Source organism: Schistocerca americana, chromosome 8, assembly GCF_021461395.2.
Source record: "Schistocerca americana isolate TAMUIC-IGC-003095 chromosome 8, iqSchAmer2.1, whole genome shotgun sequence".
In the NCBI taxonomy this organism is placed as follows: Eukaryota; Metazoa; Arthropoda; class Insecta; order Orthoptera; family Acrididae; genus Schistocerca; species Schistocerca americana.
In genome coordinates, this window is record NC_060126.1 from 33,990,860 (window position 1) to 34,006,624 (window position 15,765).

At 40.0% G+C, this 15,765-nt stretch overlaps 1 protein-coding gene across 1 annotated transcript in view; it reads left to right on the top strand.

The window, feature by feature from the left end:
- The window catches only part of LOC124544957 (bifunctional heparan sulfate N-deacetylase/N-sulfotransferase), a gene marked incomplete at its 5' end in the record, with an annotated part of 101,622 nt that extends 95,948 nt beyond the window's left edge, over window positions 1–5,674 (top strand). Inside the window, one exon of the mRNA XM_047123704.1 lies at window positions 673–5,674. Within this exon, the coding sequence (XP_046979660.1) occupies window positions 673–789 (117 nt within the window). The remainder of the gene's footprint in view (window positions 1–672) is intronic.
- Between the last annotated feature and the right edge of the window lie 10,091 nt (window positions 5,675–15,765).

Below are 15,765 nucleotides of genomic sequence, written 5' to 3' on the forward strand. Positions count from 1 at the left end.
AAAGGATGGTGTGATTCACATGTTCAAACATTTCTAATATTTTACCTGCAGACATCTCACAAATGCCAATGATCTGTGAATGAATCTGATGAACTACTTTCAGACATCTAAACTATGGCTTGGGTGTGTTATTCGTGGTTAGACAATTAAGGAATTTATGAGAACTTTGGCAAAAATGAAATTGGATCCAAGTTAGATATGAACCTTTTACCCTATTTCTTATACATAGGCTAGACTTAAGCATATTTTAGCCAGAAAATAAAAAAATGTTTGGTGAGAATCATAGGTTAATGAACCACAAGCATGTCCCCACAAGAGAATGGTGCTTAATTAACTTTGCTGGTATTTACTTATAGAATTTTCTATTTTCTTATTCTAGTGACATTACTACAGGTGAACAGACTATCACTCTCATGTTACTAAAGTTATTTGACAAGACTGGCCTCAGGTGTTTTAGAGAAGCATAAACTGAACATAATTTTATTGATGATGGGCATAAGACGCTTGTTAAAGTAAATACAAAATTATGAAACTTGTATTAGACATTATTTATTAATTTTACCACTCATTGTTAGATGGCATGTTTTTTGGTTTTATTTATTGTTCCTCGAAAGTATCAATGTCATTAGGTTGTAATTCACAGATTGTATAGTGTCAGTTATTTATTTGCAGCGGTACTACCTTTCCCACAACACAGCTCTGGTGAAGCTGCTGAAGAAACTGGGTATGCGGACAATACCCCAGTGGCTGAAAGAAGACCTGAGTGACACCGTAGTGTCACCACCGTGACACCGTCTCCGGCGCCCTCACCGAAGGGCGTCCGTCCAGAGGAAGTGGTAATGTGTGTACGTAGAAACAGAATCCACCTGAGACTGACAGTGGCATCAGCATCGGTGACTACGTATTCTCATTGTGATCCACTGTATAGTATCTACAACTCGAGAGGGTGTAAATTGTTTCTGGTTCATAAGTGGAACACTTGAGGAAGCAGCAAGTGTGACAGCAGTGGTGCAGGAGTAGCATTGCTGATTTACTGTCATTCATGTTGTGATGCTGGTTTTGGTACTGTGCAAATTGTATTTTGTTTTTTAATGACTTCTGAAGGACATGGCAGCTGCAAGGCTGTGATTTTAATTTTGTTTGTGGTACATTTGTATTAAATGGACACTGCACCATGTAATGTTGGAACCAGTGCATATTTCAACATTGTTCTGTGATCATTAGTATTTGATTACTGTATTTTTTGATTTATCAGGGATCTCATGTTACCAGCACTGGCCTTTTGGATTTCTTGTACTGTATTACATCAGTGTCATATTAGGTGTTCGTATTAACCAAAAGCGCTTAGGAAATCTAGAGTGGTCGAGGTGTTTCACTTGGAGATAGGAGAACAAGAATGTTACTATTTGTAGCATTATATTTGATAAAAATATTTACAGTTAAGCTGTTTATTTGTTTATGCCAACATTGTATCACTACACAATTTTTTTCTGTATTGAGACATAGGTTGGTATGCTCATTTGACATGAAAGAAGTGAAGGTACCAAATACTACTTCTGTCTGGCAGCTTTAACCCAACAGTTTTATTAGTAGAGAAAGTTTTTTCCCCCTAGCAAAGTTTTTGCAGATACATATTCCTTAAACTGTAGGGGTATTATGGTGATTGCCTGAAAAGTCGTGTACAAAAAATTGAGAGATTACCTCTTCATTTATGGTATTTTCTCACAACATTATGTTTGTAATTTTACCATATCTAGAATGGCATTCTTTCTAGACATTACAACACTGTTACACATTTTATTTTTGCCTTAAATCAATGACAGCAGTCAGTTCTTGGAGAACATATCAGTTTGAAAAACAGTTTTCAATATGTATTACTATTTGGTCTCCTGTAAAAATGTAAATCATTTTTAAATGTCTATTGGTGTAAAGTAGTCTTTGTGCATAAAGCCTGCCATTTATATATGTGACTGTGTTGCCCAAGATAACAAAACACTTCCCTAATATGTGGACTGAGGTATTACCACTAATGACGGAGTATATTAAATTCCAATTAATACATTCCACTGTATTTCAAAACACAGCCCATTTCTCCCATAGTTGCATCTGAATGTTAATCACACCTTGTTGACAGATTTCATAATTGACACACTCATCTGGGCATACTTAAACTGTATGCAGTTGCCCATTTCATATCAACATGTTTTAGCCTCTGATTTGGTGTACATTGTGAAGGACAAAAACTGTGTGAAAATATTATTATCTTTCTCTCATGACTGTGATCAGCAGTTTATAGAAATATATTTCCACTGAAAACTCAAAGCAACCATGCTACCAGAAATCAGTGTACACAACTACATAAAGCAGCCTCCCATTAAAAAAAAACGTAGAATGTGAGGTGTTCTGCAGGAACGACATAGAACTACTGTGTATTTGTGAAATCTTCATCGCAATAAATTAAAACAATATCAGAAATAAAAGTACAGCTTTCAAAATGAAGCTCTTATCATGACAACTTTATTCTACAAGTTGTAATATATGAACAGCAATAATTATCCATCAGCTTATTTCAGTAACTATAATAGTTTGTTACTTGGCTGACCAACTGTTAATTAGGGATTGTTTTGGTAACATGAGTGGAGCTGTTGTTTGTCAAATAGCAGTTAATTTTAGAATTGGGATTAATAAAAAGTAGTAAAACTGAAAGAATTCATTTCCTATCTTTCTCCATTTACCATAAAAACAGTAATTTCTGCAGCTGCTACATGGCTGTTTTATATGTTGTTTTCATTATTCACAATTCTTTACAGCAACTGACTTTCAGCTCTCAAAATGCTGCTCTCTAGAATGTTGCATACTTCAGAAAGTAAGTTGTCTTTTTCCTACTCTGCTAAGAGCTCTTACAAACTAGAGATTTCTCTCACAATTATTATACCTCAGCTGTTGTTCAATATTATGTACTTTCCTTTAAGTTTTTCACATTCAGTCAGGGCATTGCGGAAACTTTTTGAAAAAATATTTTCTTCGTTCTGTTACACCACAATTTGCCATAATTGTGTACATGATCTTCTGAGAAATAGTATAATTACTCTTCAGTGTGGTTTTCTGATCAAGGAATAAGTTTAAAAATTTGCTAGAATCCAAAAGACTTTTTGTCGTTAACTGTTATTAACACTTTACACAAGCTCTTATAGATAAATACTGGTATATATAGTTTATGAGACATCTTGTAGTTCATGTACCTCAAAACTATTGTACACTCCTTTCCCCCCTTGCTTTGAAATATTTTTTTAAAGCTGGATGGATGGTACACAGATGTACTGTTTTTACCATAGAGAAATAGATGAATAATCATCAGAGATCTGAGTCTTTATTTCGGTCACTAAACTAGATTATGAATTATTTGCATCAGGAAGATCTACAGTGATTTGACAGAGTATGTACAAAGTCTTACCATCACTGTCACCATCTTCAAAAACTGTTCATAATTTTTGCTGCAGTCTCTTAATACTAACATTGCAAGATTCTGACAATAATTAATTCTTGAGTGTCGTCATATGATACTGTAGCTGTAACAGAAATAAAAATGATAGCAACATGGCAGCATTGATTGACCTATTGTATGAAGCTAACTCTGGCTGTCAGCTGTGCTTCATCCGGATTTACAAATAAACATTGTGAAAATTGTTGCTAGATTAGCTCTGTCACTTTGGCAGCTCGTTAAACTGGTAAGTCAATAATTCTTCTGTTTTTAGTTGAGTTATTTCAACTTAAGTACCAAAAACAAGAACTAGCCCTTTGTTAACAAATGTAATTTTTTGTGTTTGAAGGAGATATTTATTTCTGGTTAATATCCTTTTTCACTTTTCTAAAGGAGACCAAATGCAGAAACTCTGAATACTTTGATTTCATATGTACCTACAGAAACCTCAAATTGATTATACAAATGGAAATATTTCCATAACAAAAGATTCATGTTGCTAGGGACAGTGGTGCAACAATTTGGATTTGTAAATGTATTGCACAGCTTGTGTTTTAACAATATTTGTGTAATACTGATGAATATTGATTTTTTAATCTGTTACTGAGTGATAGTAAATGTAAATGATATATATAAATGTTCAGCATTAGTTTTCAGATAAACAGTGTATTGGCTATACTCTACTGAAACTGAAACATCATTAATGTGTAGCTATTAAAAAGTATTTTGATGGACATTATGTGGAACATGATGCAGATGATGTTAAAGTTATTTCTCTTGTGGCTAACCAAAAGACCAGTGAATCTATTTAAAAACATTCCACCATTTTGCTGACAAGCTTTTCAAGTAACTTTTTTTTGAAAATATGGTTAATTTATGTATGCAAGAAAAATTAGCTTGTTGCAGCAAAGATAGTAAATTCATGCAACATTCACTACTCTTTATGTTGAAAAAACAGTTTCTCTCCTTTTGTGAACAATTGTTATTTTGAAATGTGGAGCTGTTAACATTTTTTCTTATAATTAGCTTAGGAAAGTTAAAAGCTTGACACTAAAGCACATGGAATGATCACAACCATTCCACTGCATTTGCTTGGTGAACTTGTCATAGTGATACTGAAAATGAACAAACTTTCTTCTGTGCCAGTTCTGAAGTTCAGGCTTTCAAACATGATACACATGAGGAAAATATTTCAACACATTGCATCCAGGTTTTAAGTTATATGTCATCAAACAGTTCACAAGAAAGCTATCTTTCCTGTTGATGATTAGCAGAATATTTGTGAGAAGGAAACTGATTTTACTAATATATTTGTAGTGAAGTTTACTTTAGCTGGAGTGCACACTGAAGAATGTTACAAACCAATTCAGCACACAAAAAAGGACACTCTGTGTAATTCAAGGGTCTGATAGAATTGTATGAGTTTATCTTCAGAAACTGAGATTAATTATTTTTATCTAGTCAATATCTGGTTTTCACAAAGTGCTGTCATTTTGTTTAACTTTCTGAGCAATTTTGTACCCAAGACTGTGTTCAGCGCAGCTGCTGTATGCCTAATACCTAAACTTTTAATGTCACATAATGTGTGTTTACTAATCATTAATTCATTTGTTGATGTGTTCATTTTGTAATGGGTAAAGCTTCACTCATGCAGTATGGTCTATTTCATACTGCTGTTTACTCACTGATCCCAAAAGTCTGGCTCAAGCTGGTTTACCTGTGTGTGCAGCAGGACAACAAATTGTTCATATTTCAGATTATAATCCTCATTATATAGTTGGTACTCCATGCATGTAAAATAACCAATGAAAAGAGCGTACATAAAATTGGGAAGATGATGTATGTCACAAAGCCAGCCAGCTCCTAAAGAATTATTGATTAATTTCAATGATTGATTAGTAGTTGTTTAATTCAGCTATTCCATTTTTACTATCAAAGACATTGTTTCTCATTTATAAAGAATAAAAGTGTTGTTATATCTCTATGTATATACTATGTATGCCATAGATAATAGTGCTAACAAAGTTAAATGTGTGTTTATGATTATTGCAGCATATGACAGATTACTAATATGTTATGGTAGGCATTTATCACCTTTTTGTTTGTTTTAGATTAGTACTGATCTTACTAAACATGCCAGAAAAGGTTTACACAACAGCTTAATTATGATTACATCATTCTGATATTTAAAATGTTAAGGGGATACGGAATCACCTATCCCCGCAATGTTAATATATGCCTACTATAGGGAACATTTTCTCACAAACTACTGGAGACAGAGAGGTAAAAATTTTACTGTATGTGCATTCATATGTTACAACAATACTGAAACAACAGTTTATTGTCAAAGTATTTTCTTACAGAGATATTGTACATTTATTTTTAAGTAAATTTTTTCCATCGCTTTTTACTAGACTATCACCCCTAAGTCTTTTGTAAATCAAGTAATTAAAAAATCGTTGTTTCAGTATGTAATAGGGACCTATGTCACTACGTCATAAAAATTTCAGACTTCTAGGTTGACCAGTACCTGAGATAATGTTCCTAGATGAAGTAAAAAGTAAACTTACGGGAAACGGAGAAAGAAGATTAAAACATTCCTGATCCGTAGCTAATACCCCCTTCACAGTCTTCATAATCATCTTCAAGTCTTCTTTTGGCACCCCTCTGCACCTGTCTTGCTTTTTTCACTAATGTCTTGATTATATTATCAGCATGCCTTAGTCTGTGCTGATCTAAAAAGAACATAGCACGTACCGTACGGGAACCAACACACATACCCAACTTTTGAAGGACCTGGCATTTAGTTATATTTCCAAGATTGAAGGTTGCCACAGCATCATACACACCAAAATGTAGTGTATTAATTCCGACAAACACTGTTTTTGGGAGACGATGCCATATCACACTATTCAAGCACTCGTTGGGGTTCTGCGTTTTTCCGTGAAGACATTTCATCAGAAGACTTCTGTCAGCCAGATCTCTGAAAATGGGCTTTATTTCTGCCATGATGGCTGATGGTAGACTGTGGTGGTGAATGTATTTCTCTCCTGTTGTTAGTCCCCTATTGTATTTACACCAGCTGTTTTCACCTTTGGGGCACAAACCATGTTGTGGATGCTCATCCGTGGATGCGGTGTGGAAATATAAAGCCCATATAGCTCTCCTCATTTCTTCAAGATTGCCTGTATTTTGCCTGATTGCAAGGCCATAGCAGTTCTGAATGTGGTCTATTATGGAATCAGTCAATCTTCCTCTGCCATCCAAGGTTTTCCCATCATCTAGTTTTTCCCCTTTCATAACTGATTTTAACCTTCTCAGCCTGGCACCCATTCTCTTCTGCACATGTCCTATACATTCAAGTTTGCTTATATTTACACTGTTCCCATATGGTTTGCTTTCCAAAACTTCTTTGAGTGCTTTAGAGTCACCATCTCCCAGATATTTGACATAGCGAACATTATACCACTGTGAAGAGCGATGAAAAATTTTCTTCACCCCAGCAACCTCCATGCCACCACTACTACCATAATAATTAGCAATACAGTCATCACTGTGTTCATTTTTCAGCCTGCCTGTGCACCTACAGTATTTAGACATTATTGCAACATCAATAACCTTGCCAGTATCAACACTAGTTGCTGTTACAACACCATTGTTGGAGGTGTGGCCCTTTTTCTGCCACGTGCCATCAAACGCCACTGTGAGGTCACGACTGCCGTAATTTTCTTCCACTGCTTCTTCCACAGCAACCTGCATTGACTTCTGTGCTACATCTTCAACTGCAGATCCTAGTACATAATTGTAAGCTTCAAACTTTGAAGGTGCACTTGGAAGATTTAGAACACCACATAGCATATCACCAGCTGCTTTGCCCTTACCAATTGCTCGCAATCCATAAACTAACCTAATATTTACACTATAAAGTTCAGTTTTCTTGTATCCATTATTTACAGTTACTGAAACCGAACTTGGAAACTTACAGCTGTATTTACAAACACTGCATATTAAATTAAACTGGGCAGCCAGGCCAACATGGGATTCTACTTTCAGAGAAACGTTTCCATGACATTTTTTGCAGCACAAACTGTTTTCAAGAGCTTCACACAATATATTCGTATCAATGAGTTCAAAAACTTCATTCCCTCTATCAAGTAAATTATATTTCTCTTCCAAATCTCTTAGTTTTTTATGAGAAGCACTGTTTTCATTTGGTGTAAGTTCGTTCGGCAAATCAGTAATAAGTGGATTCACATTTTCCAACAGTGATGATGATGAACTGCTTTGCTTTGCTAATGAATCATTATTTCTTTTCTTTTGCCAGTTCACACGCTTTTTAAATACTTTTGCTTTAGCTCTAGGCATTTTCACTGCGAAAAATGAAGCACTAAATACGAAATAACTCAACAACAACTACTTTCTTATATCACACTGTTTACAAAACAGTCCCGCCACAAAGTGAAAGAGTAACTTGAGGAAACCAGAGAGAAACATTTTCGGGCAACTAGTGTATAAATAGTCGCTGGAAACCGGGATATTTGAATTCATGTCACTTTAAAGGTACTGCCAAAAAGTTCATGGTCAGCCACGAGAGACGTGTATAACTAAAGCGCAGTACCCGATCTCACAAATATATAAAAATAAAATAGTTATAACTGTAGTAGAGCTATGTATGATACGTCATTTTAAAGAGGAAACATGGCAGAATATAATACGCCAATAAAAAAAAATTCGATTTTTTAACCCAAAATCCGATTCCGTATCCCCTTAAGTGTTTGTAATTTGTTATGCTTATTTCCATTTTCCCGTTTCTGAACACACACATTGACTGCTTGAAAAAAAAAAAAAATAAAAAAAAAGGAACACACACACACACACACACACACACACACACACACACACACTGAGTCAAGAAAATGAAGGGGACTTCTCCACATTCAGCCTTGCTGATTATGGTTGCAGTCAATGGTAAAATGCATTTTATGAGGTACTACATGAATGCAATTCAAAGCTACAACAATTCTTAGACACACATTTAGCAACCATTAATTACAAGATTTAAATACAGAGGCAAAGCAAAATCACCCAGGTTTTATTAATTGAAAATCATAAATACTGTATAAGTGAAGCTACCTTTTGTGCTAAACAGTTTATTGTATATAAATTGTGCCATCTTATTTCTGTACATATATAAATAGAACTTATATCAATTGAAACTGTATTATGCATTGTAACAGAATATTTAAATGGATATAAGAAAGCAAAAGATGACAATAAACAATGTAAATAAATAATCTACCTGGAAATTCATATCCACCTGTCATGTTTTCAGTATTGTGCATCTTACTGTATGTTGTCAAATAATAGGAAATCCATGATGGAATAATGGCAGTATTATGAGAAAGATAGATTGCTACTTACCTCATACAGCAGATGTTAAGTTGCAGACCGGCACAACAAAAAGACTGCTAAGCCATCTGTTGTGAACTCCTATGGAGATGTCACCAGTAGTCCCAATCCTTCCACAGTACCTTTCTTATGATTCTCTCTCTCTCTCTCTCTCTCTCTCTCTCTCTCTCTCTTTGTTGTGGCTGTGACCTCTTGTAACACTAAATGCACATGTGATTAAAATACACTTTATTACAGGAACCAATTGAGTACTTAACTTCAAAGATGTCCAATCTGAAGTTCTGTGTCAGTGTCCATGTCACAACTACGTACAATAACTAATGTTCCCTCACAGCTAGCTAAGGTGTGAGGTGATGACTGTCACTGTGGAAGGCTTCACAGCTATATACAATGACTTATGTTCACTCACAGCTAGCTAAGGTGTGAGGTGACGACTGTCACTGTGGAAGGCTAGAACACAGTGCGACATGTTAAGGTGCAATGCAAATTGAGTCTCAGTTCGACATACTGAGGTACTCAGACTGAGAGATTGAGACAGTTCGATCAACATCGGTGGCCTATACAGGGTTGCCACAAGGTCTGGAAATCAGGGAATATCAGGGAATTTCAAACGTGTCAGGAAAATTAGGGAAATATCAGGGAAATTTGAAAAAAAAAACACTGGAAAAATCACATTTTTGTCTCACTAGATTAAATAGCTTGTTTACTGAGATGCCATGCATCGTTGCTGTCTGGGTGCAGCTGAGAATGTGCGCCACTTCCCTACTCCCTAATTTCTTCTCCCCTACCTACCACTCCCCTCGGCTTGCAGTCAGTGCTACAACCACTTCTTGCCACTAGCCTAGCAGCTACTGATGAGAGGTGGGAGGGCATAAGGAGTGGTTTGTTAGGATATGATTCTCAGAGGTTTCTGACACAGCAGCCAGAGACGGCAGTTGTGTGTGCACAAGTTGTGTCTGAGTGATTGTGTGAACGTGTATGTGATCTCATTTTCTGAGAAAGGCTATTGTCAAAAATTTAGTTATGAGAGTGTGATTGTCTTTTCTTTGTACCTGTCTGTGGCTCAGTGATCATCTTTATGGTAAGTTGCTACCTATCATCATTAGTATTGATTCTCAAAAGAAATTGAGCATTTATCTGTTGCACGGATTGACCACTGTGGTCTCGTTTCATCAGCATGGTTTCTGACATGTGACTAGCTGCCCGTATGAGTGGATTTCTGTGACAGGCCAAAACTGCAGGCCATTTCTGCTGGTATCTCTAGTGGATCGGGCCTGCCAATCTGAAGCCCATTTCCCACTGATGTGCAGGCACTGCACGTCAGATCTGGTCTCACCAATCTGCCTGCAGATTGTGTGTGGTATAATGTTCCAGGTTTTCTTGGTTTATCTGTGGACCCAGGACCGAGGCACTCCTCGAAAGGCCAGAGGCCGTGGGCAGTGGATTTCAGAAATTGCAACTGTCTCACCACAAGTACATTGTTCAGTGCGGCATTTTATGGACATTTCATTTATTGCAGTACACTTTGGCACTCTGAAAGTAGTTTACACATTAGAAAGTGTGGTTGATAAGAAAAAGAAAATTCTGGCAGTTGTTGACATTTTGTATGCTAGGTATTCATATATTTCTCAAAAGAAAAATCACACAATACCTGTAAAATAATATAGATAACACAGTGGGTGATAACCAACAATAACAAACATAGTAGAACCAACATTTTATGGGTGGTCACCTATAGTGTTGATTTACACAACTCTTCCATGCCTTATACACTTCTTTCAAGAGGCCTACTTTTTTATAAGGTTATTTCCGAAATCAGTGACCCACCAAAAATGTGCTGCTTGCTGGACTCGAGTAGGTGCACTGGCCCCGGAGTGAATCCGCCCGGCAGATTAACAATGAGGGCCAGTGTGCTGGCTAGTGTGGATGTGGTTTTTAGGCAGTTTTCCACATACCACCAGGTGACTACAGGGCTGGCCCCAACGTTCTGCCCCAGTTACACAGCTCGCAAACATCTGAACACATTTGCACTCTTCCATGGATTACACTAGATGCAGATGGTTGGGGTACACTAATTCCTTCCCGGGGGGTACAGGGTGGTGACAGGAAGGCCTGCAAATCAACATGCCACATCGGTTTAACCAGCAGACCCCACAAGTCTGGATTAATGCTTAGAAAGAGAGAGATTTCTGAAATCAGTGAAGGTATTCTAAATCGGTCTTGCAACTCCAAGGAAATGTATATTTTTGTCACAATATGTGTTTGATTTTATTGAAATAAAATAATAACAGTGGTCTCAGTGAAACACACATCCCTTTTTGCTTGCTTTCTCCGTCTAAAAATAGTTCATTACAAAAGATGTTTATGTAAGTACATAAGATTTTTGCTCTCATGGGGGAGGAATACAGAAGTCCTTGCATTTTTTTGTCAACTTGTGTCTTTACTTACCCCTGAGATCTCAAAATTTGTCAGGGAAAAATACTAAAACCTGTCTGGAAGTCAGGGAAATATCTGGGACTTTCACTTGGGGAAACTTGTGGCAACCCTGATGTATGCATACTGCCCATGGGGTATTTTCGACGCATAGTCTCTGGGTCTTCTCTTGTCATAGGCTCACTTAGTTCTGCGCCTGCTATCCAATGTTTCCCAGTGTCGACCAGCGTGCTGGTCAAGGCATACGCCAGCACATTCCTCCCCCCCCCTCCCCCCCTCCCGCTGAAATGCTGCACCATTGTCGTCATTGTCGTGTACTGGACATGTGAATGACAATGGTGGGGGAGGCAGAAAGCTGGACGTAAAGATTAGCCGGGAGCCGTAGCTGTGGAGGATGGAGTACTCCCAGCCATACCCCACCATCTGGCTTGCGAGAGCAGAGGAACGTCTTCTAGAAAACACTGCGCAGGATACACATCCAGTCCTGAGACCGTCTCCTTAGGTGATGACAGTGAAGGCGATGGTGGGTCCAGGTCCATCGGGTCAGAGAGCAGCAGTGGTGGCAGCGAGAGCACGACGTCCATAGGCTCCTCCTGGGGTGCCGTGGCGGCACTAGAGGGCAGCTGTGAAGGTCACGTGGTCCCATGAAGTCATGAATCTGGGGGAGAAAAGCAGCAGAATCGTGGGCAAATGGCAGATGCGAATTTGATTCTGGTGATGGTGCTGCAAAATATTGGGACCTGCAATTAGATACATACACTCCTGGAAATTGAAATAAGAACACCGTGAATTCATTGTCCCAGGAAGGGGAAACTTTATTGACACATTCCTGGGGTCAGATACATCATGATCACACTGACAGAACCACAGGCATATAGACACAGGCAACAGAGCATGCACAATGTCGGCACTAGTACAGTGTAGATCCACCTTTCGCAGCAATGCAGGCTGCTATTCTCCCATGGAGACGATCGTAGAGATGCTGGATGTAGTCCTGTGGAACGGCTTGCCATGCCATTTCCACCTGGCGCCTCAGTTGGACCAGCGTTCGTGCTGGACGTGCAGACCGCGTGAGACGACGTTTCATCCAGTCCCAAACATGCTCAATGGGGGACAGATCCGGAGATCTTGCTGGCCAGGGTAGTTGACTTACACCTTCTAGAGCACCTTGGGTGGCACGGGATACATGCGGACGTGCATTGTCCTGTTGGAACAGCAAGTTCCCTTGCCGGTCTAGGAATGGTAGAACGATGGGTTCGATGACGGTTTGGATGTACCGTGCACTATTCAGTGTCCCCTCGACGATCACCAGTGGTGTACGGCCAGTGTAGGAGATCGCTCCCCACACCATGATGCCGGGTGTTGGCCCTGTGTGCCTCGGTCGTATGCAGTCCTGATTGTGGCGCTCACCTGCACGGCGCCAAACACGCATACGACCATCATTGGCACCAAGGCAGAAGCGACTCTCATCGCTGAAGACGACACGTCTCCATTCGTCCCTCCATTCACGCCTGTCGCAACACCACTGGAGGTGGGCTGCACGATGTTGGGGTGTGAGCGGAAGATGGCCTAACGGTGTGTGGGACCGTAGCCCAGCTTCATGGAGACGGTTGCGAATGGTCCTCGCCGATACCCCAGGAGCAACAGTGTCCCTAATTTGCTGGGAAGTGGCGGTGCGGTCCCCTACGGCACTGCGTAGGATCCTACGGTCTTGGCGTGCATCCGTGCGTCGCTGCGGTCCGGTCCCAGGTCGACGGGCACGTGCACCTTCCGCCGACCACTGGCGACAACAATGATGTACTGTGGAGACCTCACGCCCCACGTGTTGAGCAATTCGGCGGTACGTCCACCCGGCCTCCCGCATGCCCACTATACGCCCTCGCTCAAAGTCCGTCAACTGCACATACGGTTCACGTCCACACTGTCGCGGCATGCTACCAGTGTTAAAGACTGCGATGGAGCTCCGTATGCCATGGCAAACTGGCTGACACTGACGGCGGCGGTGCACAAATGCTGCGCAGCTAGCGCCATTCGACGGCCAACACCGCGGTTCCTGGTGTGTCCGCTGTGGCGTGCGTGTGATCATTGCTTGTACAGCCCTCTCGCAGTGTCCGGAGCAAGTATGGTGGGTCTGACACACCGGTGTCAATGTGTTCTTTTTTCCATTTCCAGGAGTGTATATGCGCCAATACATTTCTGGATATTGCCTCACTCCCAGTGCTGATGTCAGCCAAAAATCCTGTAAAGTGAGACTTGTGGACCGTCGGGGGTGCCGTATGCTGCGTGGGTGGAGCAAATGAAGTAGTGTCCAATAGGGGTGGCCGTGCAGATGTTCCGCCGGTGATGGTCTGTCGCGTGAGTGGGAGTGATAGGAGGTGAGAAAGAGTTGCAGCACCTGTTCCAATGTGTGGAAGATGCAAAGCTTGCCAGATTTTTCTTTAAAAGTGTGTATGAAGTGTTCTGCTTCTCCGTCGGACTGGATCTGAAACAGAACACTTGCTAGATGACGAATGGCATTTCGTTCACAAAACTGTTCAAAGTTATGTGACATGAACTGTGGTTCATTGTCCATAATGATGACTTCAGGCAATCTTTCAATGCAAAAAATTGAGGAAAATACTTGAATGGTGCTATGTAACATGCTAGACTTCATAGGCACCACAAAAGGGAGCTTGCTAAAGCAGTCTACCACTATGAGCCAATGAGTGTTCCAAAATGGTCCTGCAAGGTCTATGTGCACTCATTGCCATGGGGATTGAGTTTTAGGCCAAACTGTGAATGCATGTGGCAGAGCGGATTGGTTTTCCGGACATGCATGACACAGTGACGTCATCTGTTCATTGTGGCTGTCCATGCCCTGCCAAGTACAGAGCCGGCATGCTAACTGTTTAGTGTGAACAATTCCCCAATGTCCTTGGTGAAGCAGTTGTAACACATCCTTTTGCAACACTGTGGGAATGAGAACACACAATTGTCCACTGTCAGAGTATACCAAGATCACACTTTGTTGTACTGAAAGGTTATGCTGGTGAGCAAAATATTGGTGGACTACTGAGTTCTGAATACTGTTCAATGAGCGAGGCCAAGATGTGCGAATGTAATGCAACAAAATTTCAGACCAGGGTCTGCTTGTGTGACCTGTAAAATTTTTCTGTAATTAAATGGAAAAGATTGCAGCAATTTAGAGTCCTGCACATCGATATGGCAACAAGATGTGCCAGAGGAATCAGAATCAGAGTCAGGGCCAATTGAAAGGCAAGAAAGGGCGCAACATTGCCGTGCTGTGCCACAGGACTGTACACAATTTCATACTGATACTGGGAGAGAAGCAATGCCCAACACTGCAATTTTGAGCAGTATGTGTAGGGACCAGCTTTGACGGATGAAAAAAGGACTGCAAAAGCTTGTGGTATGACGCTAAATAGAATTTGTGAACAAGCAGATGGTGATTGAATTTTGTCACACCATACACAATAGCAAGAGATTCTTTTTCTATTTGTGAATAATTGCACTGAGGTTGAGTTAACAACTTTGAGGCAAAAGCAATCTGTCTATCTTGTACACCAATTCTGTGCAAAAGCACAGCGCTGATTACGTAAGAGGAAGCATCTACTTGCAAAATCAATGGTCTGGCAGGATCAAAATGTACTGAAACTCTGTCACTGAACAAGGCATTTTTGAGTTTTTGAAATGCATCATGACACTCTTTGGCCCACGCAAAAGGCACATTTTTTTAACACAAGTGATGCAATGTAGCCACAATCTGTGAAGCGTTCAGAATGAAACAAATGTAGTATGTCCACTTGCCTAGCACTGACTGCAGTTCAGCTGCATTGTGGGGAACAGGCAGGTCACAGATTGCAAGCAGATGAGATTGGAGGGGGTGCAAACCTTGACAGTTTATCACATGTCCTAAGTACTGTACTTTTGTCTGAAAAAAGTCAAACTTTTTTCAGATGACACTTGAGCCCTGAATCTGACAACACTCGATAAAGAGTTCACAAATTGGCAATGTGTTTCTCTGGTGTACGACCTGAGATGACAATGTGGTCAACGTAGTTCAAACAGAACGGCACTTGAGCAGTCACCTCTTTCGAGTAATGTTGAAAAATGGTGGGTGCGGCTGCACTGCCAAAGGGCAAATGCAAATGCTTGAACAGGCCAAAGTGTATGTTAAGAAAAAACTCTTTCTGTGATTCTTCATCTAGTTGTATTTGCAAATAAGCATCACACAAATCTATCTTAGAAAGCACCAAGCCTGTCCATAAGTTCCTCAGAGCAAGGCAGCAGATAAGTGTCAATTATTGTTTGTGGATTGATGGTAGTTTTGGAGTTAAAACAAATGTGAATGCAACAAGAAGGCTTGGGCATCAAAACCAATGGACTTGCCCACTGACTAACTTGTATTTGAGCAATCACACCTTTGTCATGCAATTCTTTTA